Source organism: Staurois parvus, unplaced genomic scaffold (genome assembly GCF_062004578.1).
Source record: "Staurois parvus isolate SC_StPar_1 unplaced genomic scaffold, SC_StPar_1.0 ptg001660l, whole genome shotgun sequence".
NCBI classification, from domain to species: Eukaryota; Metazoa; Chordata; class Amphibia; order Anura; family Ranidae; genus Staurois; species Staurois parvus.
Window position 1 is genome coordinate 195,906 of NW_028319456.1, and position 27,142 is coordinate 223,047.

General features: G+C 40.2%; 1 protein-coding gene across 1 annotated transcript in view; it reads left to right on the forward strand.

Moving 5' to 3' along the window:
- The first annotated feature begins 341 nt into the window (after positions 1-341).
- Positions 342-27,142, forward strand: part of KIFAP3 (kinesin associated protein 3) — a 151,416-nt gene continuing 124,615 nt past the window's right edge. The window contains exons 1-5 of the mRNA XM_089663321.1: positions 342-521; positions 16,453-16,584; positions 18,581-18,735; positions 23,844-23,902; positions 26,067-26,208. Of these exons, the coding sequence (XP_089519447.1) occupies positions 415-521; positions 16,453-16,584; positions 18,581-18,735; positions 23,844-23,902; positions 26,067-26,208 (595 nt within the window). The 5' untranslated portion in view covers positions 342-414. The remainder of the gene's footprint in view (positions 522-16,452; positions 16,585-18,580; positions 18,736-23,843; positions 23,903-26,066; positions 26,209-27,142) is intronic.

The window sequence follows — 27,142 nt, forward strand, 5'->3', positions numbered from 1 at the left end:
CTTCTAGCTGTCATGTGAAACACTTAACTGACCAAGCTGAAGATGGAAGCGGATTGGTTGCCACACACAGTTGTTTCGAGTCTGATGGAGCCCCTCCCCCATTGTGGACTTTCCCATTCTATCCATAACAGATGCAAGACGTAACCGCTGCAAGAATTGTTCCAGCTCTTCCCATACAAACGTGTGGAAGAAGAAAACGAGGACCGTCCGGGTCCGGTGAGCACACCGTGTGTAGAGTCAGTCACTACTTCAAACTCTTCAATAGTTCAAACACATCCCAGAGACCAGCTCCCTGCCTCCTGCTCACCCACTTCCTCCACTTCCTTGTCAGCTGACTGCTTTCGATCACGTGACTGAGCGTCACTCCGGCGACCCTGGCAATCTGGGCAGCTCCTTTTCCCTTGGCAACAATAGATGCAGAACGCCGTCGGTTCTCGGTCATCCTCTCGTATGCCTGGACGGTTGCAGAGACCTCCGGCTGGTACAGACATGCAGACGGAGGACGCCCGATATCTGAAGAGGTGAGCTGTAATTGGCTCGTGTTATCCGATGACCCGGGTTGTGCTATGGGGCCCAGAGCCTTCTCCTGTCTTGTATACATGCTCCGTATATTCATGTGTACTGTGCTTGTGTATGATGTATGTCCGGTGATCGCTGCTATGTCTGCCTCACATCCTGCCAATGTCCACCTCTGGAGAAGTCAGCAGAAGATGATCCATTCCTGTGTGATCTGTGCAGTGTGCATCCACCTGGAGGCTGCATTGACAGTGCAGAGGCGTGTCTCTCTCATCTTTCACACGGGCTTGTTTTTCTTCCACTTTTGCATTACACCCCGGTCACATCAGGTGCGAGTTGCAAATCATATGCCAAGTCGCACCCTATTGTCCGCTATTAGAGCTGTCATATCAGTGCGGTTCCGACTTGATTGGAGCCGCACCGATCTCTAAAGTGGTACAGGCACTACTTAGGTGCGATTTACATACACATCTGTGTCAGATGTCTTGTAAATTGCACCTGAAATCAGTATGTCATCCAATTTTGAAATCGTGCGACTTCACTGTAAGTCGCATGATTTCAAAATCAGCTTTGATGTGAGCGGGGGCTTAAAGTTGAAGAAAAATGCGTGACCATGTATTCCTGTGGAGCCTTTCGCACTGATCCATTGCGGGTCCAGTGTGTTTTTTTAAAATCCTGCAATTTTGGTGCAGGTTTGGTGTAAAAAAAAATCCACTTCCCTATTAAAATCAATCAAAAACACAGAAAAAATGCACCCACGTTGCGCTTTTGGTGCAGTTTTTGAGTCACATGTCCTGTAAGAAATGCACTTCAAACACGGCAAAAACGGATCAGTATGAAAGGAGCCTTAAAGAGTTCCAGCCGGTTTTGTGTTTATTAAATGTTAGCAGCTACAAAAACTGTGGCTGCTGACTTTGAGGCTAGGTTCACATATATGTGGTGCGGCATATCGCATGTGATTCACACAGGAACCGCACCGCATTCCTGTGCAAATCACATGCGATTTCTGTGCGGTGCAATGGGAGCCATACATTTTGTATGGCTGTAATTGCACCGCACCAAAAAGGTGCCGGACCCTTTTTTGGGTCCACACTAGAATCGGATCGCATGGGTATTCACACCTATGAGATCCGATTCTGCACATCGCACTGCGTTTTGCGGATTGATTTCAGGGTGTTAAGTTAACATACACACCCGCAGCGGTTCGCATGAACAGGGTGCGATTCTGATGGGGTGCGGAATTTGCACAGAAAATGCTGCAAATTCTGCACCGCATCAGTGTGAACCAGGGCTTAATAAACACACACTTACCTGTCTCGGGGTCCAGCGATGTTCTCACCCGCGCCGTCCCTTCTTTTCTTACTCTCTCCACAGTGCCGGCATCTTACCTGTGGGCACCAGGCTGTGACAGCTTGCAGCTTCACAGCCGGGTGCCCACTGTGCATGTGCGAGTCGCCCTGCGGCTCCTGATTCGTCCAGCAGTCTGTGAAGGTTCCCAGGAGACTGCGGGAGGAAGGAGGGGGCCAAACATCTGTCTCACTTCACCGCAGCAAACTGAGCTGAAAGTGGGAGCGGGTACCTGTCAAAACCAGGTACCTGCTCCCCCACCCAAAAGGTGCCAAATATGGCAGTGGAGGAGGCAAAGAAGCGGAGCTTCCACTTTTGGGTGGAACTCCGCTTTAATGTATACTATTTTTGCGTCACGTCTTGCATTAAGCCAGCCTACTCATTTAGGCCTCATTTACGTGGACATTTGAGGGGCAGTAAAAAAAGTAAGTTAAGCCGCGTTTATACAGACCATCTAAAAGATAACATGCAGCCACGCAGGGTTGTGCACACGCCAGAGCAAAGATTATTTGAAGGTCATTACCACTGCCAAATGCAACCTATTCAACACTGAGAGGCCACATATATATGCACATCTAAAGATAAACAGAACTGTGTTGAGAGCGCATGCCATGCATGTTCCCCTGCACAGTTACCGGCGGCTAATGGAAAGACCCCGATCTCTACTTGCAATCAAGAGCTTTCCGATCATCTGACCGTTGTGACAGCCAGTTACGGCAGTCACTTGACCAGAAACCCCACCCCACCTCCCAGCATCTGAAACCCCTTAAAGGGCCATGAGGTGCTGGCACTAAAGAGTTAAATGAACGGGGCCGCACCCGCAACTGCAAGCAAAATGATTGGCTCACGTTTGTGACACATTATTTGCATAAAGAGTCCCCATTTAGGAATGAGGCCTCGTTCATACGGGGCATACTAAAACATACACCCATGCAAGGACCATGCATCCCTTGCAGGTAGTCCTGTTGCTGTCAGTTGGAATGCAGTGGCTGCTCTGAATGTGACATTCATGGCTGTGCACAGGCGTGAACACACTCGGTCTGCGTTTGGGGCCATACATACGCATGGATGTCAACTTGGGACCAGTGGCTGTGTCCTGTGATTCTTGCCACAAGAACTCACAGGGTTGCCAAAAAAGCCTGTGTGAATGAGGCCTTAAATAAAAAGGCAAAACTCCCTTTTTTTATGTTTTAGATTGTATTGCTGTCTGTGCCCTCAAAAAGTAATAGAGGAGAAATCTTCCAATGGGGACACTAGTTCTGATAACCTGGGAGAGCCCAAGGAACTCTCTGCAATGGGACACATATGGCAAAAAAAACCTGTCAGTGGTTATAATCCTCCCTTATGCTATTCGAAATGGGAAAAAAAAGTTTGCCTATAGTTCTGCTTTAAAGTGTAACTGGTAGTAATAAACCTGTACACTTTTTACTTTCCTAAACCTGCAGCCATATGACAATCCATCTCTGAGCCTTCTCCTCTTCTCCGGTTTACTCGATGCGTATGTCCTTCTTCAGATGAGCACATCACTCACTGGCTGCTTGACATGGATTCTTCCTATTGGATGTCCAGTGGCAGGGATCCTCTCAGGAAGCCATGACAGTGTTGCATTAACAGACAAAGCACTTGGGTAAGTATAGCTAGCTTCACCAAATAAGGTATAAAAAAGCCTGTCGGAATGGACAGGATGGAGGGAAGAAGTAGTTTGAGTGGGCCTGTAAATATTTATTTCGTCCCACTGTCACATCTCAAAACTTTGATTGAAGTTTGTTATTCATTAAATTATGATAATTATCATAATTACCATTGTATTACGGGTTGAAGTGGATCTTTTTAAAACCTTTTGCTTTGTGGTTAAATAGGTACTAAACCCCCTGCAAGGCAATGGCATAATGTGATAGTATGCATTGCATACTAGCACATTATGAAATACTTACCTTAGAGCAAAGCCCTCCAGTGGTGCTCTTCCATCTTCCCCCGGTCTTCTTTTGGGTTTGCTGTCTCTGGTCCTTTGAATGTCTGGGCCGCGATAACGTCACTCCCACGCATACACACGGGAGTCGCTGTTTACGACACACAGCTCTGAAGAGCGCATGCGCCGGTGATGTCACTAGCTGCATCCAGTGTGACTATCTCCTAAACACCGCAAGTTTTTGAGAAATTCGCTTTAGCTAAAGGTAAGCCTTATAGCCTTACCTGTAGGTACAAAATCAAAAGCGGAGTTTACTACTGCTTTAATAAAATGTACACATCTGCTTCTTGGCGCATATGAACACAAAGCTCCTTGGGCATCTTGAATTGTTTCTACAAAAATCAGTACATCTGTTTACATATATACATATGGTTTGGTCTCACCTGATAAGTGTTAAATTGTATGCATAGCCAAAGAACTTTTTTTTAGAATGTATAGAGCAGGGAAATCTATTCAAAATGAGTGCAATTCTCCACTTCAACAGTTCTCTTCAGAACTTTGGTGCATGTTGGTGCACATTGTCCACAAACATTTTTAATTTCCCGTCACTTTCTGTCTTGAAGATAATCGTCACCAGGAGAAATAGAGAGGGTGAATCTACCCTGTGGGGACACAGATAACACTAGAAACTTGCACAAGTGACAGATAACAGTAGCTAAATCAGAAAAGCCAGTATCTTTGTGCCATGGTCTCAAATGGGCTTCACAAATATATTTTTGCACACACGTTAATGAAGAATGCTACAAAATACCGTAATTTTCCTTTCCTGGTTTTTTTCTCCTGTCAACATTAGATGGATCAGCTCTACCCTTTTGATGCAACTAGACAACCCTTAAAGTGCAACTGCACTGCATCTGAGTCCCACAAACCAAAAATGCTATATAATTTTAATATTCAAAACAAACTCTTCTACTCATCCATGTCTCCATGCTTTATTTAGCTGAGAAATCATTTTGAAAAACACCTTCTGGTGTTTCTGGCAGTGGCCATCTTGAATAAGGGCAGATGATTCATGTAGCAGTTCCTGGAATCCATCTGTTCTTAGCTCAGGCATTGGCTGACCTAAAAACCCTCCCTCCCCACCTGAAGACTCTTGGGAGGTATGCTATAATTTGCCTAGGCTTGGAAACCAGGAAGTAAATAAAGGAATGCAAAAAAGGTTAAAATACTTTCCTATCTATTTACTAATGCTATCAGCATAAGGATTGGAAATAGTCCATGTTGACTGAGAGAGTGACGTTCCGCTTTAACTAGGCCAGTGGTCGGCAAGCCGCGGCTCTTTACACACTTTAATGCGGCTCTTCTGTGTGCCGGATGCCCGCTCCCCTCCCTCCTCTCGGGCGGCCGCCCCAAAAGTCAGGACTCTGCAGCTAGCCCAGCAATGGGCAAACTACGGCCCGGCGGACCTTTTAATCCGGCCCGCGGAGCGTGGCAAACATTGGCTGTCGGGATGTAGGCGGGTTAGAGTGACGAACTCCTCTCCTCTCACAGTCCGCCCTGAAGACCGGAACGGCGCGGGAACACGGCGAGAGGAACGCGCGGAGCAAAGGTAAGTGAATTGACACAATATGGGGAATGAATTACTATAGGGGGAATGAATTACTATAGGGGGGATGAATTACTATGGGGGATGAATTACTATATGGGGGATGAATTACTATATGGAGGATGAATTACTATATGGGGGATGAATTACTATGGGGGATGAATTACTATATGGGGGATGAATTACTATGGGGGATGAATTACTATATGGGGGATGAATTACTATGGAGGATGAATTACTATATGGGGGATGAATTACTATATGGGGGATGAATTACTATATGGGGGATGAATTACTATGGGGGATGAATTACTATATGGGGGATGAATTACTATATGGGGGATGAATTACTATGGGGGATGAATTACTATATGGGGGATGTATTTTCAGTTTTAAAAATGTGGCTCTCAAAATAAATTTCAATCGTGGTTTTGGCGAGATTTGGCTCAGTTGAAAAAAAAGGTTGCCCACCACTGAACTAGGCCATAACTGTTCGTCCAAATCCCTTTCTCAATGATCCTGTATTCCAGAATGTGTAGAATAAACAAGGTGGGGCTTTTTTTCTGAGATGGGAAGGTGCCAGGAAAGAAAAATTATCCTATCTTGTAACATTTTTCAATTTTCCTGGTCCTCCTCTTGTCAATGTACCGTGGAATGAAATTGGTGATATCTAGACAAAGGGGTGGTGCAATGAAGAACTAAGTACATGAAATTTTTAGAAAAAAAAACTTTAAGGGATAAGTTCACCTTTTAGACAAAAATAATAAATGCACATTTTTTTGCAGGTAAAAAAATGTGCATTTATTGTTTTTGTCTACAGGAGCCTGGAAAGCATTGCACCAGCGATCAGTCGATTGCTGATGCCATGCAGGTCTCCTACAGATCTGTCAAAATATCTGCTTGCCGTCTGGGATGTGTGAGCAAGCAGATATTCTGACAGGAAGCTTCAATGAACTACCAGGGCGCTCCACAGCAGCGTACTATCTGTCGGGGGGGTGGGCGGTTACTGCGGCTATGGGAACATGTTACATGTTCGACCCTAAAAACGGGTGGAACATGTAACATGCTCCAAAAGGTGAACTTATCCTTTAATGCTGAGATGTAGCAGCTGCCAGGTAAGAGGAGTGAAACAACTGCTTCTGCATTTCTGTTCCCTACTGTTCACACCATTGTCATCTTCCCATAACTGCATCAAAGTTTTGGCAGAAGCCCTGACTCCTGATTTATCTCATTCATTCCATATTTAGAGGGCCTTTTTTTTTTTTCTAACCTTTTGGAAACCTTCCCCAGATCTTTCAAAGAGATCCCTCTTTCAGGGATACTTTCTTTTACAATAGCAGATCCACAGATCGCATCAGGAAGAGAGGTATTAGTTAAATGTTTTTTTGTAGGCAGGTACTGTGCCACATGACAGCAGCTATCCAAACAGTACAGTGGGCCCAGTTACATTTGAGGCCCCTGCAGAACTTCCTTCAGTTTTTGTTGGAATGGAAAACAAGGAAACTGGAAAAGTCAAGGTAAGCTTATGCAGAGTTGCAGTTGGGTAGCTCACCTCAGTTATTTGGCGGTCTTTAAAAAGAGAAAGGAGAGAGGCAGAAAAACACTGGGTGGTCGTTGTAGTTTATAAATATTTTTAGTTTATCATATGTGATTCTTTTACATTTTTGAAAGTCTAATTTTGTAATTGTACTCAATTATTTGTTGGTTTCAGAAGTCCTGGCCCAAAATTTGGACACAGATTTCTTTTAATACCAGAGTACATAGGGCTGTCTTTGAAGTTGCTATACATTTCAATCCAAGGACAAAAACGAATTGTGTTCAGAGCAAGTCAGGCAGTTCCACCTCGGTGACATACACAGGATCAGTCACTAAGTAGGCACCAGGTCCCTGCACATTCTGTAATTGGCCTTTGAGATACTGTCTAGGTTCAATGTTCACCTGATGCCTCTGTCAGGAATACATTTGAAGGGAACATTTAACTTCCTAGCAGATTTCTTAAGTAAACCCAAGGAACAAACAAGGACTCTGATCATCTTTTTTGGGAATGCAGATCATCTTCTCAGAAGATTTTTTTTCTTCTAGATCATTCTCCAGAGCTCATCTATTTTCCACCAGAGCCTTCCTCTATGGCGGCTCACTTAAGTTCTGCAGGGCTTCCTCAAATCCCCATTTTAAATACATTTAGGACTGTTTTGTATGAATTGATTTCGCTCATGACATCCTTGCTGTTGTCTGCTTCTTGCTTTTTTTTCGTGCGTTGTCTTGGTAGGTGACTGAGGAAAAAGTCTTATCTGGTAAAGTTTCTAGGAATATTTCAGGTCAGCAGGGTTACCCACACTGAGATTTGTTATGCACTTTAGCTTACAGGAATTTTTAAGATATTTATATGTCCCACTGAACCACCAATGTAACTGGGTTGTACAAGGATTTTGTTAGAATGGTAAAACCTTGAGTACCCGAATAGTTGCATTCTGCATTGCTTGTCGTGGCAAACAATGAGTTTGCCCCATCACTCTGAACAATAGACATTAAAGGGCATGGTAAATAGAGCTTGAACTTGCTCATCATATACAGTGCACTTATATATCACAGTCAGGGTGAATTTGATTTAAATCACTAGTGAAAAGGCTCAATTTAAATCATCATTTTTAAAGCGCAACTGTCATCTCTGTCCTGCAGCAGCTCCTCCTCTGACCCCTCTGTTGACTCACCAACAGTCCCATTCACTTTAATGGGACGGCTGGTGATGCGCAGTGACATAAGGTGAGGAGCGTGGCTGCAGCAGGTGAGTGGATGTTTGCTAATAGGCGCTGCCATGATGGATCTAAAATTACAGGTGCTCTTTAAATGTAAGGAATCCGACTCATTCTTGCTGGTAGTTAGAATCTTTAATATTTGCAAACCAAATGAAGGTTTCCTTTTTAGAATAATAAGCTGTCCAGTTAGTAAAATGGTGATATCAGAACCGATTTTAGGTTAATAGGTTAATCACACAAAGTTGGAGAACTACTCAAATTCCCTTTTATTTAATGTTTTTTCTTATGGTTACTGTGAAATTGTGTGAATGCATCAATGCAGTGCATGTTCCAGAGCTTGGATTCATTGAATGAGTTTACCAAAAATGTAAACATTGCAGAATATACAGCCTCATTCTACATAACTAAGCTCCATTTCATGCTGTATAAACTAAATTATTAATGTATCTTAAATTGAAAACTATCTTTATTTTTTTTTGTTATTTAAATATTTATTAATAATTTGCACAGAAATAACAATAGAAAAAAAAGATAACAAAAAGACATTTTCATCTCTATCATCATAAATATACGATTATTTTTTATAGTTTTAATAACCCCCCTCTTAAAACCTTGACCCCTCCCCCCCCCGCTCTGCATTTCCTTATCTTGTATCTAAAGCAAGCATATCCTACACGATTATTCTCTATGACGTTCTACTTTTCACTTTCTCCTACTTGTTACAAATTTTCCCATTTTTCCCATCTCGCGAGATATATCTCCAGCTTGTCTTCCTGTATATAATATATCCTCTCCATCTCCCTAGAACTATCTTTAGATAGGTTTTTACTCCAAAAGCATTTTATTAAAATAAGTTTTGATAAAAATAGAAAAAAAAATCCGATTTAAATAAAAAAAAATCAGATTAATCTTTTTTTTAAATCATTTTTTTTAAAAATCATCGATTTTTTTTTTTTTAATTATTTTTATTTTTTTTACCCACCCTGATCACAGTCCTTTTACCCCACAAAATATGCCTTGTTTACAGAGCTAAAACATGTATCTTGCAAACACACAAAAAGTAAGAATAAATAATCAAGAATCACTGTCACCTTGCCTGTTTAGGGCTAAGTGACACTGATTTTGTAAAAACTCCATTCCTCACCAGACCTCCTTTTACTCACTTTGCCAACTCTCCTCTACTGCTCCTTCCTTTGTTGTAGCTGGACTGAGCACTGCTGTATAACCTAGAGTGGGAAAACTCCTCATAGCTTCTAAAACAAACCAAAAGTAAGGATTTTAGTCCCCACTGCATTGGAAGAAGGATCAATGGGGAAACTCTGGTAACTTAAATACAAGGGGCTCTAGGGGGAATGAGGTCTTAATAGACTTTGTCTCTTTGCCTGAACAAGCAAGATGATAGTGTCTCTTTAAGGTATATGGAGGTCCTTTAGAGTCATTTAAAATCTATCAGATGCTGGCTAAACAGTAAAAATGACTGATATTCTGATGGAAGACTAGCGGGAATTTTCTCGGCTATTGGGATAATGGCAAAGAATAATCTCTCTCATCCTGTTGCACATCTCCGGAAGAGTGAAGTCAGATAACTGGAAGAAGAAATAATACTGATCCTTAAAGTATAACTAAGGGCAAAACCTTTTTTGAATAGAAGGGAAATGGATTAGAACATCTGTCCGTTTTTATTGCTGTCTGTGTCCCCTTTAGGGAGATTCACCCTCTCTGATTGTCCTGTTTACCATTATAATTAAAAGAGAAAGTAAACGAAAATCACAAATTTTGGGTTGTCCCCAGAAAAGTAATAGAGGGGAAATCTTCCAATGGGGACACTAGTTCTGGTGACCTGGAGGTCTTCAAGAGATTCCCTTAATTTGCAGGAATTTCCTCTCACTTCCTGTTTTGGTTATGGGGCAGGAAGGTAAATCTCCCCAATGGGGGACAAAGATGGCAAAAATAAACCTTACAGGGGTTAAGACCCTCCTTTATTCTGTCCACAATAAAAAAACAATTTTTGCCTGTAGCTCTACTTAAATGACTGTTTCAACAGATGTTTTGAACTAATAGATGGACAGGATGATCTGTTGAGCCAGTGGGAGTGGTTTAAGGGTGGACAGATCCCATGGGTGCTTGCTTGATATAGAGGTGAGTATGCCAGTTTAGCTAGCTCAGTTTCTTCCTTCATTTATGTTCCTTCATCTCCTTAGTTGGCATTTATCTTCTGTTTGTGTTCTTTTTAAATAAGGCAAACCTTTATTTTATAGTACCAGTTGTCCTCTAGTAAAAGCAAGCTCCCCCAAACAGAGCACATTCTGTAATTTTCTGATCATAGAATATAGACATGGAGCTAACACTTTAATTTTTCATATGGTTATAATACAGTTATCAAATATATACATACATGTATATTCATCAGTAGGTTATAGTGCCTATTTAAAGCTCAACATTTTTACATATTTGTTAGACATTTCTTGTTTAAGCACATCTTACTGTACATCTCAAAGATGGCAATGTAACATAATAAGGTAGAGTTTCAAAATTTATGATTTGAGAATGTCTGCATGAAGTGAATGAAAGCTGAAAACTAAAAATCAGTAAAGGAAGACTGCCAAGAAGAGACTTGTCGTCCCAGAGCCAGGATGAACCCCCACACACAGATAAATCTTTGTTGGAGTAATTGAGCAAGGGTTGAAAGTGAGTCTGTAGAATAGCAGTTAATGCCTTTTATTGACCTCAAATAGACTATAGACATCTGTGCCTACTTTTTTTTTTTTTTTAACTCAGATACTTTTTTTTTTTTTTTTATTAAAAGTTTGGTCTATACATACACACAGTTATACATGTTCAGACGCCAATGTAAAGTCAATACAGCATTAGGCAAATTCACCCCATGTGGCAAGGCTTGATATAGTAAGCAAATATAAAGACATTCAACTTTCTGCTTCCAGATGATGTAGAATAACTGGAAATACATAGGTGCTTCACGGTAAGGTTTGCAGTGTATGTCATAAGCATAGACCGTAAAACATGAAAATTAAAGAGAAAAAAGACCCGTTTTGAACTAAGCTAAACTTTGGTGAACAAGCTGCCCCTAATGTGTCCACTTTCAGTGGATTAAGTAAAGACCATACATTTTTAAGAGGTAGACTCAGCATATGAGATGCTCCAATGCACGTCTAAAGTCTCATGTAATGAGGGGCAGGGTGGATTTGATTTAAATCAAACTGATTTAAATCACGATTTAAATCACTAGTCAGTAAGGCTTGATTTAAATCATAGTTTTCTACATAAAGACTAATTCTTGCTGGTATAACTTTAATATGCAAGTAGATGAAGATTTTTAGAATAACAACTTTTCATATTAGTTTTTTTATCCCCAGTTTAATAGGTTATTCATACATATTTGGACAACTTTTCTGTTGTACTTAGGAAGGAGAAAAATAATCATTACCTTATTAATAACAATTGAAATAGATTTATTCAACTGAAACAATAACATTACAGCATATGTTATTTGCTTAAACAAACATCCATGTTTCTTAACTAATTTGGCTAAACAAAATATATATATTTTAAGAAACTTAGACTGTCAGCCCCTTCCTCCTCACACTTAGTTTCACTTTCTTCTTGTGCAGATCTATTCCACTCCAAACAATCAGAAAAATATTGTTTCTATTCTATTCACTGAACTTCTTGAAACTTAGCACTGAAGGGGTTGATTCTGTATTCATAGGTTTGTAGAAGTTAGGATTAAGGTCTTTTTCTTAACTCCTATTCATGTTATAACATTTTTGCTGTGAAGAAGAGACATGTGATCTCCGCTGAGTCAAATTCAGTTTTGAAAACTGCAAAAGTAAACCAAGCATTTGTGATAATATCTTGTAGGCAGAGAAACTGCCCAATAATCTTACAAAAACCTCTGGAAGAGCATGACATTGTGAATGGATTAATGGAATTTATTTATCAAAAAAATTAAACATATACAGCCTTATTCTACATAATTAAAAAACTAATCTTTATTTCATGATGGAATAACCTTTGGGTGGTAATATATTTTCCTCAAAAAGCATTTTATTTACAAAAATCCGATTTAAATAAAAAAAATCCGATTTTTTTTTTGATTTTTTTAAAAAAAATCATTGATTTTTATCCACCCTGATGAGGGGTGTAAGTTTCGGGTATTTTAGTGATGACGTTTGACTATGGCCATGCGTATCTGTTTAACGGGCAATATGCTATAAGGTAATGAGTGGGATCATTATCATATCAAACAAGAGGGACCCTCCCCACCCCCCCGCTTAGTATTCTGTCCCTGACTAGTTAGAATTGTGCTAGACCAGGTGTGCCCAGCCATACATCCCAAATATTTGTAAATTTCCTCAGACAACGCCTATGATGAAAAACTAACTTCTCTCTAATAAGGGTGTCATTGACAGCCTTAATCCATGCCATATGAGAAGGGGGTTTTGGAGATAACCATATCTGGGCTATAAGTTTCTGAGCAATAAATAGTACTCCCGTTATATTGTAAAGCGCTGAGCAAACTGTTGGCACTATATAAATCCTGTATAATAATAATAATATTCGAAGAACTGCAATATATGTATGTGGAATATATAATTCCTTGTCTAACTCTCCCAATAAACAACTCTTATGCGGGCCATAGATGAGATGAAAAACGACCGAAAATCGGCCAGAAAAAAAAATCGGCCAATTTTTGGATCGTTAGTGCGGTAATCGGTCGGCCGTTTTTTGTAATTTTTGACCTTTTAAATTATTGGTCCTGCTGGAAAATAATTGGTCAAATTTGTCGTTCTGCTGATTTTCAAGGCAATGATGGACAAATTTGCCGATCTTTTTCCGATATTTAAAAATGTGCATGAGCAGTGACATGAAAGAAGAAGGAAAAGAAGAAAAGGAAAAAAATAGAATATTAATGAGAAGAAGAAATAGAATATGAAGAAGAAGAAGAAGAAAAAGAAGAAATAGCATATGAAGAAGAAAAAAAAAAGAATTTCAGTCCGATATTATATTTGACATTTAAAAGTATAGCAACATTGTATCCGAATAGAAACATCTGTATCCAAAATGGATACAAATAGATACAATGTTGCAACTTTTTTCCCCGCATATTCTATTTCTTCTTTTTATTCGTATTCTATTTCTTCTTCTTCATATTCTATTTCTTCTTCTTCTGCATATTCTATTTCTTCTTCTTCTGCATATATTCTATATAATTGCCAGCCGTAGACGGGACAAAAATCAGCCGACCTTTTTTTTACCAATAGTGGTAATGTCGACTGATTGAACGACCGATTTTTCGTTTTTAAAAAAAAAAGCAACCGGTTTTCTCTCCATCTATGGCCTGCATTAGGTTCCAAAGGGAGCGTGAGATTCCAAATTCTATTGATCATTTCGACAATGGACTTCCAATACCTTGTTAATTTAGGGCACTTATTACATATGGAGGAGGTGCAGTTGTCAATTTCACACCTGGAACAAAAGAAAAGAGTGTCCCTCCCCTGCAAAGCATGTAGTCTTTGCAAAGTGCAGTGAATGATAAAAAGCTTGGTGATAGAGAAACCTCAAGTACATTAACTAGTATTGTGGACCATTCCTCATCACAAATAGTCCCCAAGTCAGCGGCCCATCGTGTTCTACAATTGAGGGACAATGCTTTAGAGACCTGTTTTATGAAGGACTTGACCCTTCCTAGAGAATGCGGTCGTACTTTGAGTGAAAACTGAGTGCTTAACAAGCAACCAAGTGGATATTTTGGAAGAAGGAGTGATTAGGCAGGCCATACTCAATCCGCAAAGATTGAAAGTCTTTCAGTAATTGGCGATGGTATAATTTAGGTATATAATTAATACCCATCGCTGATGAGTAAGCAGATCCTCGCAGTTTCAATAGTTCAGGATATCTAATCTGCACACTACTTTAAATCAGAACTTCATTAAAATATTTTAGGGCTACGTAGCAAATAAGACAGTTGAGACGATGAACGCACGGGTAAGGAGTATGTGCATAACACAGCTTACAAAGTGCAGTCCTCAGAGCTGTGTAATGTTACAGCTTATGGAGTGCAGCAGTCATGATTCTATAACATACAGCACAGCTTAAAAAGCAGTAGAGGGAATTCCCTGTTATATTTGGGTCAGTTGAAAATATGTTCCGTTACATACTTCATGTGCCACCCTGTTGGCACTGAAATTATACAGGTGCCAAGTTGTCGATGAATCCACCCAGGATGGTCTGTATGGCCCCCAGGTGTTGCTGAATAATTGCAGGTTCCTGGGCCTTACAGCAACCCTGGAGACTGGTTGAGGCCCACCAAAGGCTTCGAGCCCACTGGAAAATCCTCTGCTTTTCTGGCAAATTGGTCAGACTCTTCTGGCTCCCGAAGTTTTCTGCTCTGGGATTTATTTATGTGCTTTTTTGGTCTGATCCAATATATATAATCAAAAGCCATGTTCAGAAATTGGATAGAAGGAAAATATTGTTTACAATCACAGCACAATAATTTTTCACAGTGACTATTAATCAAGACCTAAATCACAGCTTTTGTTGTTGACAGATGCTGACATATGTTGCTTCATGTGGAAATATCTGTGTAGGAAGGAAGTGGACTGTGAGCTTTACGAATGCTTGTGCTTGTCAGCAGCGCGTCTTATAGCAACTACTTCAATACTCATCAGAGTGCTTTGATGTTGTCCACATCTTCGTTGGCTGAAAGGCTGCAGACCTTGGAATAATATGTGTATCATTTTATTCCAGTGCGTTTTTAATTTGCAATTATTAAGCAAATGTTTGTCACCCTTCTGGTATAATTTTAACCCTCCTAGAAAAGTAACATCTTGAAATGTTTGTCTGGACAATCCTAGGATGTTAGTATGTCGAAATAATTTATAAGAACATGTATTAATTAGAATCTCACTTGCAGGTACACATGGATTTATTTTTATTATTATATCATGTCACAATTAATTTTTTATAAGACACAGCTGCATTTTGATAGTACTGATTTTCGGTTAAAATGACAATAAGCCCACAATATTTTAAATAAAGATACAAATTTCCATTGGGGTAATAGTTGAAGTAAAGCTGAAAAATGTGAATATTTTCAGGGGCAAAAGCTTCTAGGTGATAGACCTTCAATCAATTATTTGCTCTTGGTAAATAAAGAGTGTTTTTGTGCAAGTGCTGTGTGTTTTATGTATGATTTATGTAACATCTACCCCTTTTAGACAAAGTGTCATATTGCAATGAATAATCACTTGATTATCCTTTGCCCACTTGCAGTTTTTCCCTCATCTCCAGTCTGGTGAAACTGTTGTCAGCAGGACAGAAAGTGAGGGTAAATCTCTCTAATGGAGAATGAAATTGCGATACCAAATCCAACTAGAGTATAAATCTTTCTCCACTCCATTCAAAAATAGAAAAAATGTATTGGCTTGACATACGTTCATTGCGAGTCATCAGCACAGAAAATTGTATATTGTCATTCTTCCAAAGCAATATATTTTTAGGGTGCACGTATTGTTCTAAGCAGGCTGATGTTTATTATAGATAACAGATAAAACACTTACAAATTGTAGCTCAAAGCACCATTAAAGTGGTTGTAAAGGCTGAAGGTTTTTTACCTTCAAGCATTCTATGCATTAAGTTAAAAAACCTTCAGTGTGCAGCTCCTCCCGCAAGCCCCCCTAATACTTACCTGAGCCCGATCCACATCCAGCGATGTGCACGAGAGCAGCGACTCTCCTTGGTCTCTGCCTCCTCATTGGCTGAGACTCAGCAGTAGGAGCATAGCCAATCACAACCAGTGGGGAGGGAGCAGGGACGGGGTCGGACTGCACTCTGTTTCTCAAAGATACACAGAGATAGCTCTGGAGAGAGCACACACGAATGCCTCAAGAGCAAACAGCAGAGGGGAGGGGCCAGGAGTGCTGGTGAGTGGCCCCGAGAAGAGAAGGATTGTGACTGTCCTGTGCAAAACCATTGCACAGAGCAGGTAAGTATGGCATGTTTATTACTAAAAGTTCACTTTTTTTTATCACCTTTAAAAGTACTCTAGTCCATCCATAAACTATTGACAATAATGTATTCATTTCATTTTGATATGGGTATGTTCCCTGGCTTTCCTACAAATTCTGATGTCTGGTTCTGAGATTAAGTTGTACTGATTTTTGCACTGGTGTGTATGTGTGTTTTGTACTGGCATATCTGTGAAGACCATCAGTGTACTTCACAACATCTAAACGAGCTTTCTGATATTTGCCCAAAGGATTTCTTTTCATTTTTACAATTTTATCGTTTTATAGAAAAGTGAAAGGAGGAAACATTGATGTCCATCCAAGTGAGAAAGCTCTTATTGTCCATTATGAAGTGGAGGCTACTATTCTCGGGGAGTTGGGTGACCCCATGCTTGGTGAGCGGAAGGAGTGTCAAAAAATGTAAGTTAGAATTAAGTCTACCTTCTTTTTTCCACTGTGCTAGTACTGTCCTGATATGAAGCCTCTTTCACATGGGCGACCAGTGGGTGGTAACAAAGGTGGTTGAGCTGTGGTTTTGCTGACCACCAGCCTATAACATAACATGCAGCCAAAGGGGACGGTACACATGCCATGGCCATGAAGTACGACACTGCCTGTCAAACATGTCCATTGAAGTCAGTGGTGTCACGCTGCAAGTGTTTGGCTTACAGTTGCAGCATGACTTTTCTGTACAAAATCCCTGTTTGGCTGGAAAGAAAAATAGGCAAAAAAAAGCACGCATTCAGGAGGCGACAGGAGCGCCACCAGATCGCCTAGAAGGCATCCTCTGAAAAATAATCCTCCACAGATTGATTTTCAGAAGTTGGTAGAACTGATGCAGGTGTGAAAGAGGCAAAGACATCATGAGATATTAAATGAGGTAGTGTGCATATCGCAATTGGCATGACCCAGTTGCTCATAAAAGCTGTTGGCATTGTGAATTTACATTGGTTTTCTGTGAATTGATGATGGTCTGTTGATAGAGAATATTTTTATGTCATTGGTTTAAAATATGTTTTCTGATTAAAAATTTGTTAGTTTGTAAAAAGAACTCCTCCACAACAAACTTTTTTCAATACCTGCGGATCAAACACTTTTTTTTACAAAACACTTTTTTTTTTTACAAATTTACGTATGATATCTTGAGGGTCCCAGAATGCTTACATCATTTGAGTCTAAATGTTCCTTTGACCCACACGCCCTTGGTATTATCTCTTTCCTTGCAGCTTCTCACACATTTGTCCCAATGGCCACCTGCTTACACTGAAAAAATGGCAACGGATTTAGATACAGAATTAGATGCCCAGGACTGGGCCCAAATTTGGGACACTGCTAAATCATGCTCCACAAATGTACAGGCGATGGAACCTAACTATAAAGTCATTACAGGGTGGTGCCTTATCCCCCATTAGAGTGGCTCATTGCAATTCAAAACATTCTGCTCAGTGTTTCTGCAACTGTGAACAGATCAGTTGGTTTCATCACACTTGGTGGCAGTGCCCCATCGCTAATCGCTTTTGGTCTGCGATATACTAGATGATCTCAGAATTCACTGACACCCCTGTCCCCTATGTGCCCCAATATGCTCTGCTGAGCCTTAAGCAACCTGGAATACACAAGCACCCCTTCAAATTACTGCTACACATTTTTACAGCTGCAAAACAGACAAATGCTAAAACATGGTACTCCCCCACTCTGTCCCCGTAACCATCTCTAGAATTATTGCTGTTCTTTTGCATGAAAAGCTCAAAGCACATCTAATAGTAGGGTCAACAATACCAAGTATTCTGGAGACCATGGACCTTGTGCTACCTTCCAACGGGTTTTGCCCGAGAACGCCTGTTTTTATGACTGGGCTAGCATATTTCTCCACTGCCCCTCCTCCCTTCCCTTCCCCCATAGCCCTGCCAACCCCCACTACCCCCCCCCTCCCCATTTATTTATTTTTTCCTTCTTCCCTTATCCAGGCCGACATGTTGCTCATTTTATGCTTGTCAGTGAAACGATTCCTACCCATTTCTGCAGGAATTTTATACATTTGCCTACCTGTGATGTTTTTAATCTTTATGTACTCTTAGGACCTTTAACTCACAGTAATACAGTGGTGAGTACTCATGAGTAATGATGAGCGCAGTAATTCTACGCTTGTATATTGCAACACTAGAAGAATATAAGCATACTCACAGATCCATAGTTTGCTAGATTTTATTGGCATAAGCACGTTTATGTTCATTTTAAGAATCATTTTGATCTTTCTGTCAAAAAGATCCTGAGTATAAAAATCAAGAAATTATTCTGGCTGTCATTCAACCTGAAAGACCAAAGACACTGACAATGTGTTTAGCAAAGGAAATAGTTGTGTATGAAGTACATTATATTTAATAGAGTTGTTTTGCTGTTTTTTTTATTTATTTAGCATTCGTCTGAAAAGTCTCAATGCCAATACTGATATTGCCTCTCTGGCACGGAAAGTGGTTGAGGAATGTAAACTCATCCATTCTGCAAAATTACCTGAAGTAGAACAGTTACTTTATTATCTTCAGAATCGCAGAGATGGATTAACTAGTAAAGGTAAGGAACATAAGGGTAGCTTTTCATGTATTTCCATCCTTTTTCTTAGTATAGGTTATATGGTCAACTAATGTGGTACACTGTGGAAAACCAAAGTTAACGGCTTTAAAGCAGTATTAAACCCAAAGCCAAAAATGTAATATACATGTATTTCATGTGAATAAATCAAAGAGTGCGCTAAATATAAGTAAATACAAAAATTATTAGTTTAAAATAATGATGTCCTTGACAGAAAAATTTTTATATAAAAGTCCATCCACAATAACAAAGTAATTAAATAGTTCTGAAATCTTGTATAAATCAAACACCGTGCAAAAAAAATCCACCACCGAATGAAATGGGTACACTTACCAGAGCTCCATGCAGACCAGATTTTAAGTCAGCAAAGATAGCGTTTGCTCTGGGAGCGATGATCAGCAGAAGTAATCCAAACTGGGAGCAATATACTGCAAGCAGCCAGTCAGCACAATATGGAATAGCCTTAACAGCAGGTAGTCATCACGTCTCCATACCATAGATCATGTTCGGGGAATCAAAAAAGGAAATCATGGTGCAGTACGTTTAAAACCAAAATGTTTTATTAAACAGAAATGCACTCATAAACAGGGTGTCTAGCCGACTCCAGCAATGACAGCCTCAAGAAAGCAGGGACGAGCTTCGCTCACCGCGATATCACAGCCGTCAGTCTACGAGGAGCGTCCAGACGTCACATCCAAAAGAAGCCCCGCCCTACTAGTTTCATCATCCGATGTCCTCACGGTGGATTTTTTTTGCACAGTGTTTGATTTATACAAGATTTCAGAACTGTTTAATTACTTTGTTATGGTGGATGGACTTTTATATAAAATTTTTTTGACCACGGACATCATTATTTTAAACTAATTGCATTCTCTTTGATTTATTCACATTTTCAAGTTTTTTTGGTTAGGAGTGCAGTTTTTGTTCTATTTAGTTTGTGGCGCTTTTTTTTTTCTCTCTATTTCTCATATTATACATGTATTTCAGCTTACCAATCCTTGGAGGTGGCTGCATTAGTTTTCTTTTCTTTACCTCTTTCCTTTTTTACCTTTTTTCCATTGTTTTCACCTGGTGATCTGACCAGTAACACACATCCTGTATTAGTGAGACATAACTCTGCATGAATGAGCACAGGATGCACAGAAGACAGTAGCATTGTCAGTCTGGGGAGGGGGGTAATGTTAAATGTATTAACAGATTTAAATACCCTAGCTAATTGTAGTCAAACTCCAGCTCATGCTTTGTAATCAGTTATAGCAAACTGTTTTTTTTTGGGGGGGGGGGTTGGGTTGAAAAGCTTTATATGAATAAATAAAAGCTCATCATTTTAATCACCCCTGTTAGTGTTAAATTAATTGTCTCATCCGTGTAAATTAATATATGCTGGAGAGCTTGTGCTTATGAAAAACAGACTTGCTGGCTGGGTCACCAGATGAAACTAGAAGAAAGCAAGCCTGAAATAGGGATCTAATTCCAGCCATCACAACTAAAAATTGGTAAGCTGCAATATAATTAATGTTTGCTGTCCAGTTTAATACCACTTTAAGCGGAACCATCCAGTCTTGCATTTCCTTATTGTAGGTCTCTTCAGTTCTACCTGAAGCCCCTTTACATGTTAGTGCTCTACGTTTTTTTGCTTTACCAGACCACAACTGGGGCTGAATCCAAATGCCAGTCATATGCCCCAAAATGCAAAAATTGCTGCGCTTCTAGCTTTTTTTTTTGTGCTACTTACTGCCTGTCATGTTATCCTTTTCCCCATTTATTCTAAATCTAAGGGCAGGCGGTTGGTGTGTCTAATGACAGTGCGACATGCCCTGCGGCGCTAAGGCCGGAGTTCTCTTAAGAATGAAGATGCTTGTGCATTGATGAGAAAGTATGTGATGTGATGGACGGGACAGGGCTGGGCATGGATGATCAGATCATGGAGGGGATGGGTAAACCTGTTAGAACAGACACTGACACGGCACTAGGAAGTGCCTGTAATCAGCCACATTCGACTGCCCAGGCACAGTGTTGGCGGTGAAGAAGGGGAGGGTTGCTCTATGTCTGTTTCTAATCAGATATTTAGCAATTCCAAAAGTGCTTAATATAAAAGCTGATTATATTTTTCACATAAATAAAGGGTAGATTTTTTTTTTTTCATTTTTAACTGGAATTCCACTTTAACTGTTATTTTTTTTAATCATGTCATTTGAAATTATTTGAGTTTTGGTACTCTTAAGGGAAACCTATACTAGGAGACATACATTCACCAGCCACTTTATTAGGTACACCTTGCTTGCACTGGGTTGGACCCCTTTTTGCCTTCAGAACTGCATTAATTCTTTGTGGCATAGATTTAACAAGGTGTTGAAAACATTCCTCGGAGATTTTGGTCCATTCTGACATGATAGCATCACGCAGTTGCTGCGGATTTGTCGGCTGCACATCCAGGAACAAGGCAGGATGGATCCATGCTTTAGTGTTTACGCAGCTCCCCAACGGCCACTGAAATCTTTGGCCAGTCAGCTTCTGGATACCGTTCTTCAGCCATTTTCATTGGCCAGGCTGAGATGATGTCACTTCTGTGCATGTGCAGGAATTCATTAATCTCAGCATCCCCGGAAGTGTACACTGAGCTGCACAGGCAGGAAAGGAACTTTACTGCAGAAGAGCGGTATTATGTACATTTGTAAAAGGAAAGAAAGTTGGCTTGTTCTTATGAAGATTATAATTAGGGTGTTATACCTGTATCAAAGACTGTACTTTTTGTATTCTTTATTTTCATGCTGAAATGTACAGTATGTGTTTGCTTTAAAAATAAAGAGGTCCTGTAGATCTAAATAATGGTAGTCACAATTTTTTATTGCTCATAATATTTGTCCAACAATTATTTAGTAAACAAATACACTGAAATTATTTTTAGTTCATCAATAATAAAATCTCCAACCACATAAAAAAAAAGTACAAAATGTGTTAAATTGAAATTGCAGAAAACTGCTATACTGTTCCTATAAATTTCAGTAGGAGATGCTTTGAACACCTTTTACAGCTCCTCAGTTTAGAAACATCCCTAAATAATGATTGTAGACATTCTCCTTTCATCGTTGTGTGTGTGTGTGATTTGGGATACCTAATATGTGTTTTGGAATTGTCTGGAAAGCATCAAGAAGTATACAGTTGCAAGAAAAAGTATGTGAACCCCTTGGGATTACGTGGAGTTTTGCATGAATTGGGCATAAAATGTGCTCTGAACGTCATCTAAGTCACAACAATAGAAGAACACAGTCTGCTGAACATAATACTACACAAACATTAGATGTTGCCATGGTTTAATTGCACATAACATGTAAACATTCCCAGTGCAGGGAGGAAAAAGTATGTGAGGCCCTAGCTTAATGACTTCTCCCAGAGCTAATTGGAGCCAGGAGTGAGCCAACCTTGACTCCAATCAGTTTGATGCTATTGGATGTGTTGCTGACAGCTGTCCTGACCTTAAAAAACACACACCTGTTTTGGGTTTACTGGTTTCAAGAAGCTCTGTCTGATGTGAACCATGCCTCGCAGAAAAGAGCTCTCAGAAGACCTACAATCAAGAATTGTTGACTTGCATGAAGCTGGAAAGGGTTACAAAAGTATCTCCAAAAGCCTTGATGTTCATGTGTCCACGGTAAGACAGACTGTCTACAAATGGAGAAAGTTTAGCACTGTTGCTACTCTTCGTAGGTGGGGTCGTCCTGTAAAAATGACTGCAAGAGCACAGCGCAGAATGCTGCAAGAGGTAAAGAAGAATCCCAGAGTGTCAGCTAAAGACCTACAGAAATCTCTGGCACATGCTAACATTTTTGTTGACACATCTACAATAAGGAAAACATTAAACAAGAATGGAGTACATGGGAGGACACCACGGAGGAAGCCATTGCTGTCCAAAAAGAATATTGCAGCACATTTGAAGTTTGCAAAAGAGCACCTGGATGTTCCACAGCACTACTGGCAAAATATACTGTGGACAGATGAAACCAAAATTGAGTTGTTTGGGAAGAACACACAACACTGTATGGAGAAAAAAAGGCACAGCACACCAACATCAAAACCTCATCCCCACTGTAAAGCATGGCGGAGGGAGCATCATGGTTTGGGGCTGCTTTGCTGCCTCAGGGCCCGGACGGATTGTTGTCATTGATGGGAAAATGAATTCCAGAATTTATCAAGACATTTTGCAGGAAAACGTACGACCATCTTTCCGCCAAGTGAAGCTCCGCAGAGGATGGGTGATGCAAAAGGACAATGACCCAAAGCATACAAGTAATTCAACAAAACAATGGCTGCAACAGCACAGAATACGCCTTCTGCAGTGGCCCAGTCAGAGTCCTGACCTCAACCCGATTGAAATGCTGTGGCATGACCTTAAGAGAGTGATTCACACCAGACATCCCAAGAATATTGCTACTTTGAAACAGTTTTGTGAAGAGGAGTGGTCCAAAATTACTCCAGATCGTTGTGCAGGTCTGATCTGCAACTACAGGAAACGTTTGGTTGCACTGTGAATGTTTACATGTTATGTGCAATTAAACCATGGCAACATCTAATGTTTGTGTAGTATTATGTTCAGCAGACTGTGTTCTTCTATTGTTGTGACTTAGATGACGTTCAGAGCACATTTTATGCCCAATTCATGCAAAACTCCACGTAATCCCGAGGGGTTCACATACTTTTTCTTGCAACTGTACATATGGGTGTGTGTGTTTGAGTGCACATGCGTGGGGCTTAAAAAAATAAATTAATATATTAAAAAAAAAAAAAAATCTATGTGAGCATCTGTAGCATTGTGTAGGTGACAAGTTCTCTTTATGGAGACATGAGGGGTATATTGTACCTCTAATGTCTTCCTTGTACTCACCCAAGCAGATCGATTACAGTGCATGGTGTTTTTTCTTGTTTATCTTTTAGAATCTTAGAACTTCTGACAGATTACTACGATAGCGAGAAAGTTTTTTCCTTTTTTTTAAATAGAAGACATAACATTATGATCTTACAATATATTATTTGCCATGATTCTGTTTTGATTTTGCCATTTGTACATTTTTATAAATATTTTTCTGTAACAGACAAGAAGGAAAAGAAGAATGGCAAGCCAAAGGATCCACCACCTTTTGAAGGAATGGAGGTAAACTTTATAGTTGCTTCGTAGTTCTCATAGGACATAAATTGCATAGAAATGACTACCTGCACTAGGGGGCTTGCACTTTAGGCAGTGCTTTTTTTAAATTTAAGTAACATCATCACTTTAAAGTGGTTCTGAAGTCAGAACATTTTCTTACCTTAATGCATTGTCTGCGTTAAGGTAAAATACTTCCCACTACCTGTTCTAGCGGCCCCCCTCAATCACCCGGCTCCTTTTACGGACCAGCGCTGTCCCATCTGCAGCAGTGCTGCTTTCACTTCCTCTTTTCACATGAGACTCTGATCGCAGCAGGAGCCTTAGGATCCTGCTGCTGTCAGTCAGATCCTGTGAGGAGAGAGCCGGGGGCATGGCCAAGCTACGCTGTGTATGTCTCTAAACACACATCTTGCTGAGGGGGCACCTGCAGTAAGGGAAAAGCTGACAGCAACAGTGGAAGACTCAGAAGAGGAGGCAAGGGACCACTCTGCAATATAATTGTATAGAGCAGGTAAGTATAACTTGTTTTTTTTATTTTAAAGTGAAATAAATAATTACCTTTAAAGTGTTACTAAACACAGGACCCTGCATCCGCTATATCTGGTCTCCCACAGTACACAGAACATATAATTAAATGCAATTATTTTAGTAAATATAAACTGCCTTTTCTCATCAGAAGTTAGAGCAGTCTTGCGGCTTCTATCCGTGTTCAGCCAAGAACTAGCTAAAGCTTGTAGGAGTTTTCTTTCTGCTCTAGGAGGATGCAAAACCCCTGACCTCTGTCTGACCAGTGCTGATTGGCCTTGTGCTGATCACATGCACTCTCTCAAGAAAAAAAAAAAACAACCTCTCTAGCAATACACACCAAACTGAGCATGTGCAAAATGCCCACAGTTCAGTCTGTCTTATCAGGAGAAAAGAGGTGGTTGCTTGAAAAAGGGGAGGAACAGAAGACAGGATCAAATGGCCTTTTTACACAATGCAGAGGATTACCCCTTAGGTTCCACACTGAGTATAACAAGCATGCTTTACTGCATATACAGGCTGGTTTTACTGTTGTGGGTTTAACCGCTTCCCGATGCTACAGGGCATCACGGGTGCGTATATATACGTGATTTTACATTTCCGGGTAGGGGGCGCGCGCCCTACGTGCGCTGCCATTCGTAGCTGCGGCTGTCAATCACTGAGTCCCGACCAGTGATGACTCGCTGGCGCACTGTTATTACTGAGAATCTCCGACGGGGAGGAGAACTGTTTTGTTTACTAATAGTTCTCCTCCCTGTCAGCTCGAGCACAGTGCTTTGGATGGCTGTGCACGGCACAGCCATCCAAACCAGTGTGCTTACAGTGAAGCACATAAACACCGCCCCCTAGTAAAACACTCCCTGCACACAGTTAACCCTTTGGTCGCCCCACATGTTAACCCCTTTCTGCCCAATGTCATTAGTACAGTGTCAGTGCTTTTTTTTTTTAGCACTAATCACTGTATTGGTGTCACTGGGGATGTTAGTGACACCAAGTCAGTTCCCCCCCAGTGTCAGAATGTCCACCGCAGTCCTGCTATAAGATGCTAATCACCGCCATTACTAGTAAAAATAAAATATACCAGTATATATACCTCCATTTATAAAACGCTATAACTTTCACGTAAATCAATTAATTTACACATATTGGAATTTTTTTTTAGCAAAGACATGTAGCAGAATACATTTTGACCAAAATTTATGACGAAATTTGATTTTTTTTTTTTTTTTCACTGGTCATGTTTAGCAAAAAGTAAAAAATTTTTTTTTCTCAAAATTGTCGGTCTTTTTTAAAGTTTGTTTTTTTTTTGTTGTTTATAGCGCAAAAAATAAAAACCGCACAGGTGATCAAATACCACTGAAAAAAAGCTCAACTGGTGGGGGAAAAAAAGGATGTAAATTTCACTTCGGTGCAGCTTTGCATTACCGTGTAATTGTCAGTTAAAGTAACGAAGCGCCGTAACACAAAAAATGGCCTGGTCAGGAAGGGGGATTAAATCCTCAGGACAGCATGTGGTTAATAACACTTTAATATCACCTTAAGAGGGAAATCTTTCAGGAGTATGTAAGTGTTTAAAACTCTGTTGTACATACTCTGTAAGAAAGTGCCATATATGTCAAACACCCTGCATCTTTTGTGTTTTCAGATTGACGAAGTTGCAAACATTAATGACATGGACGAATATATTGAATTGCTGTATGAAGACATTCCTGATAAAGTTCGTGGCTCTGCTTTAATTTTACAGCTTGCCAGAAATCCAGACAATTTAGAGGAATTACTGCTGAATGGTAAATATTTCTTATTCGCACGTTTCTAATTATTATAAAAAAAAAACACATGCTTAAAGTGGTTTTAAAGGCTTTTTTCCCTAAAATAACAAACATGTTATACTTGCTAAGTGCAATCGTATTGAATAAAGTAGCCCTGAACTTCCTCTTCTGGTGTCCCCCACCGGTGCTCTTGGCACTTTCTCTTCTGTGTCTGCCTCCATAGCAAGCCGCTTGCTATGGGGGTAGACATGTGGGAGCAATCCTGAGCCAAGCTGTGCACATCTATTCATAAACACACACAGTGCATCTCAGCCCTGCCCCTCACTCCCTCCTCCTTACTTAATTTGACTGACAGCACGAACCAATGGCTCCAGATGTTGCTTGTCAGTCCCTGTGTAAAGTGGGACAGAGGAGAGAAGACTGCAGCAGGGCACAGCAATGGATCAATGCAGGAGTGAGGTAAGTGTTTGGGGGGGGCGCAGCAAAATGTTATGCAGGGAGTACATTAAGGTAAGAAATTTTTCAGCTTTAGAACCACTTTAAACCATGTGTTCTCTTTTAAATTACTAGTTTATCAGAACTACAAGAAAAAAGGGAATTATGTGTTTGCGGTAAAGTCGCAGCAGTATCTACCAACTCAGCCTCTTTTCATCATTTCCTCCTATGGTAGAGTCTGAGAGAAATAGATCTCCTTATTGAGAATCTTGTTGAACAGATCTCCCCCCCCCCAGAGTCGTATGCATATACAACCCCTGGCAAAAAGTATGGAATCACCACTTTTGGAAAATGTTCATTCAATTGTTTAATTGCGTAGAAAAAGAAAGCAATCAGACATGCTTCAAAACTTCTGGCCTTAAGAAACGCATAAAAAAATAAAAGAAGAAAGAAAACTGTAGTGAATTGCAACTGTTTTCAGATCAAGCGGAGGAAAAAAATATAGAATCGTTCAATT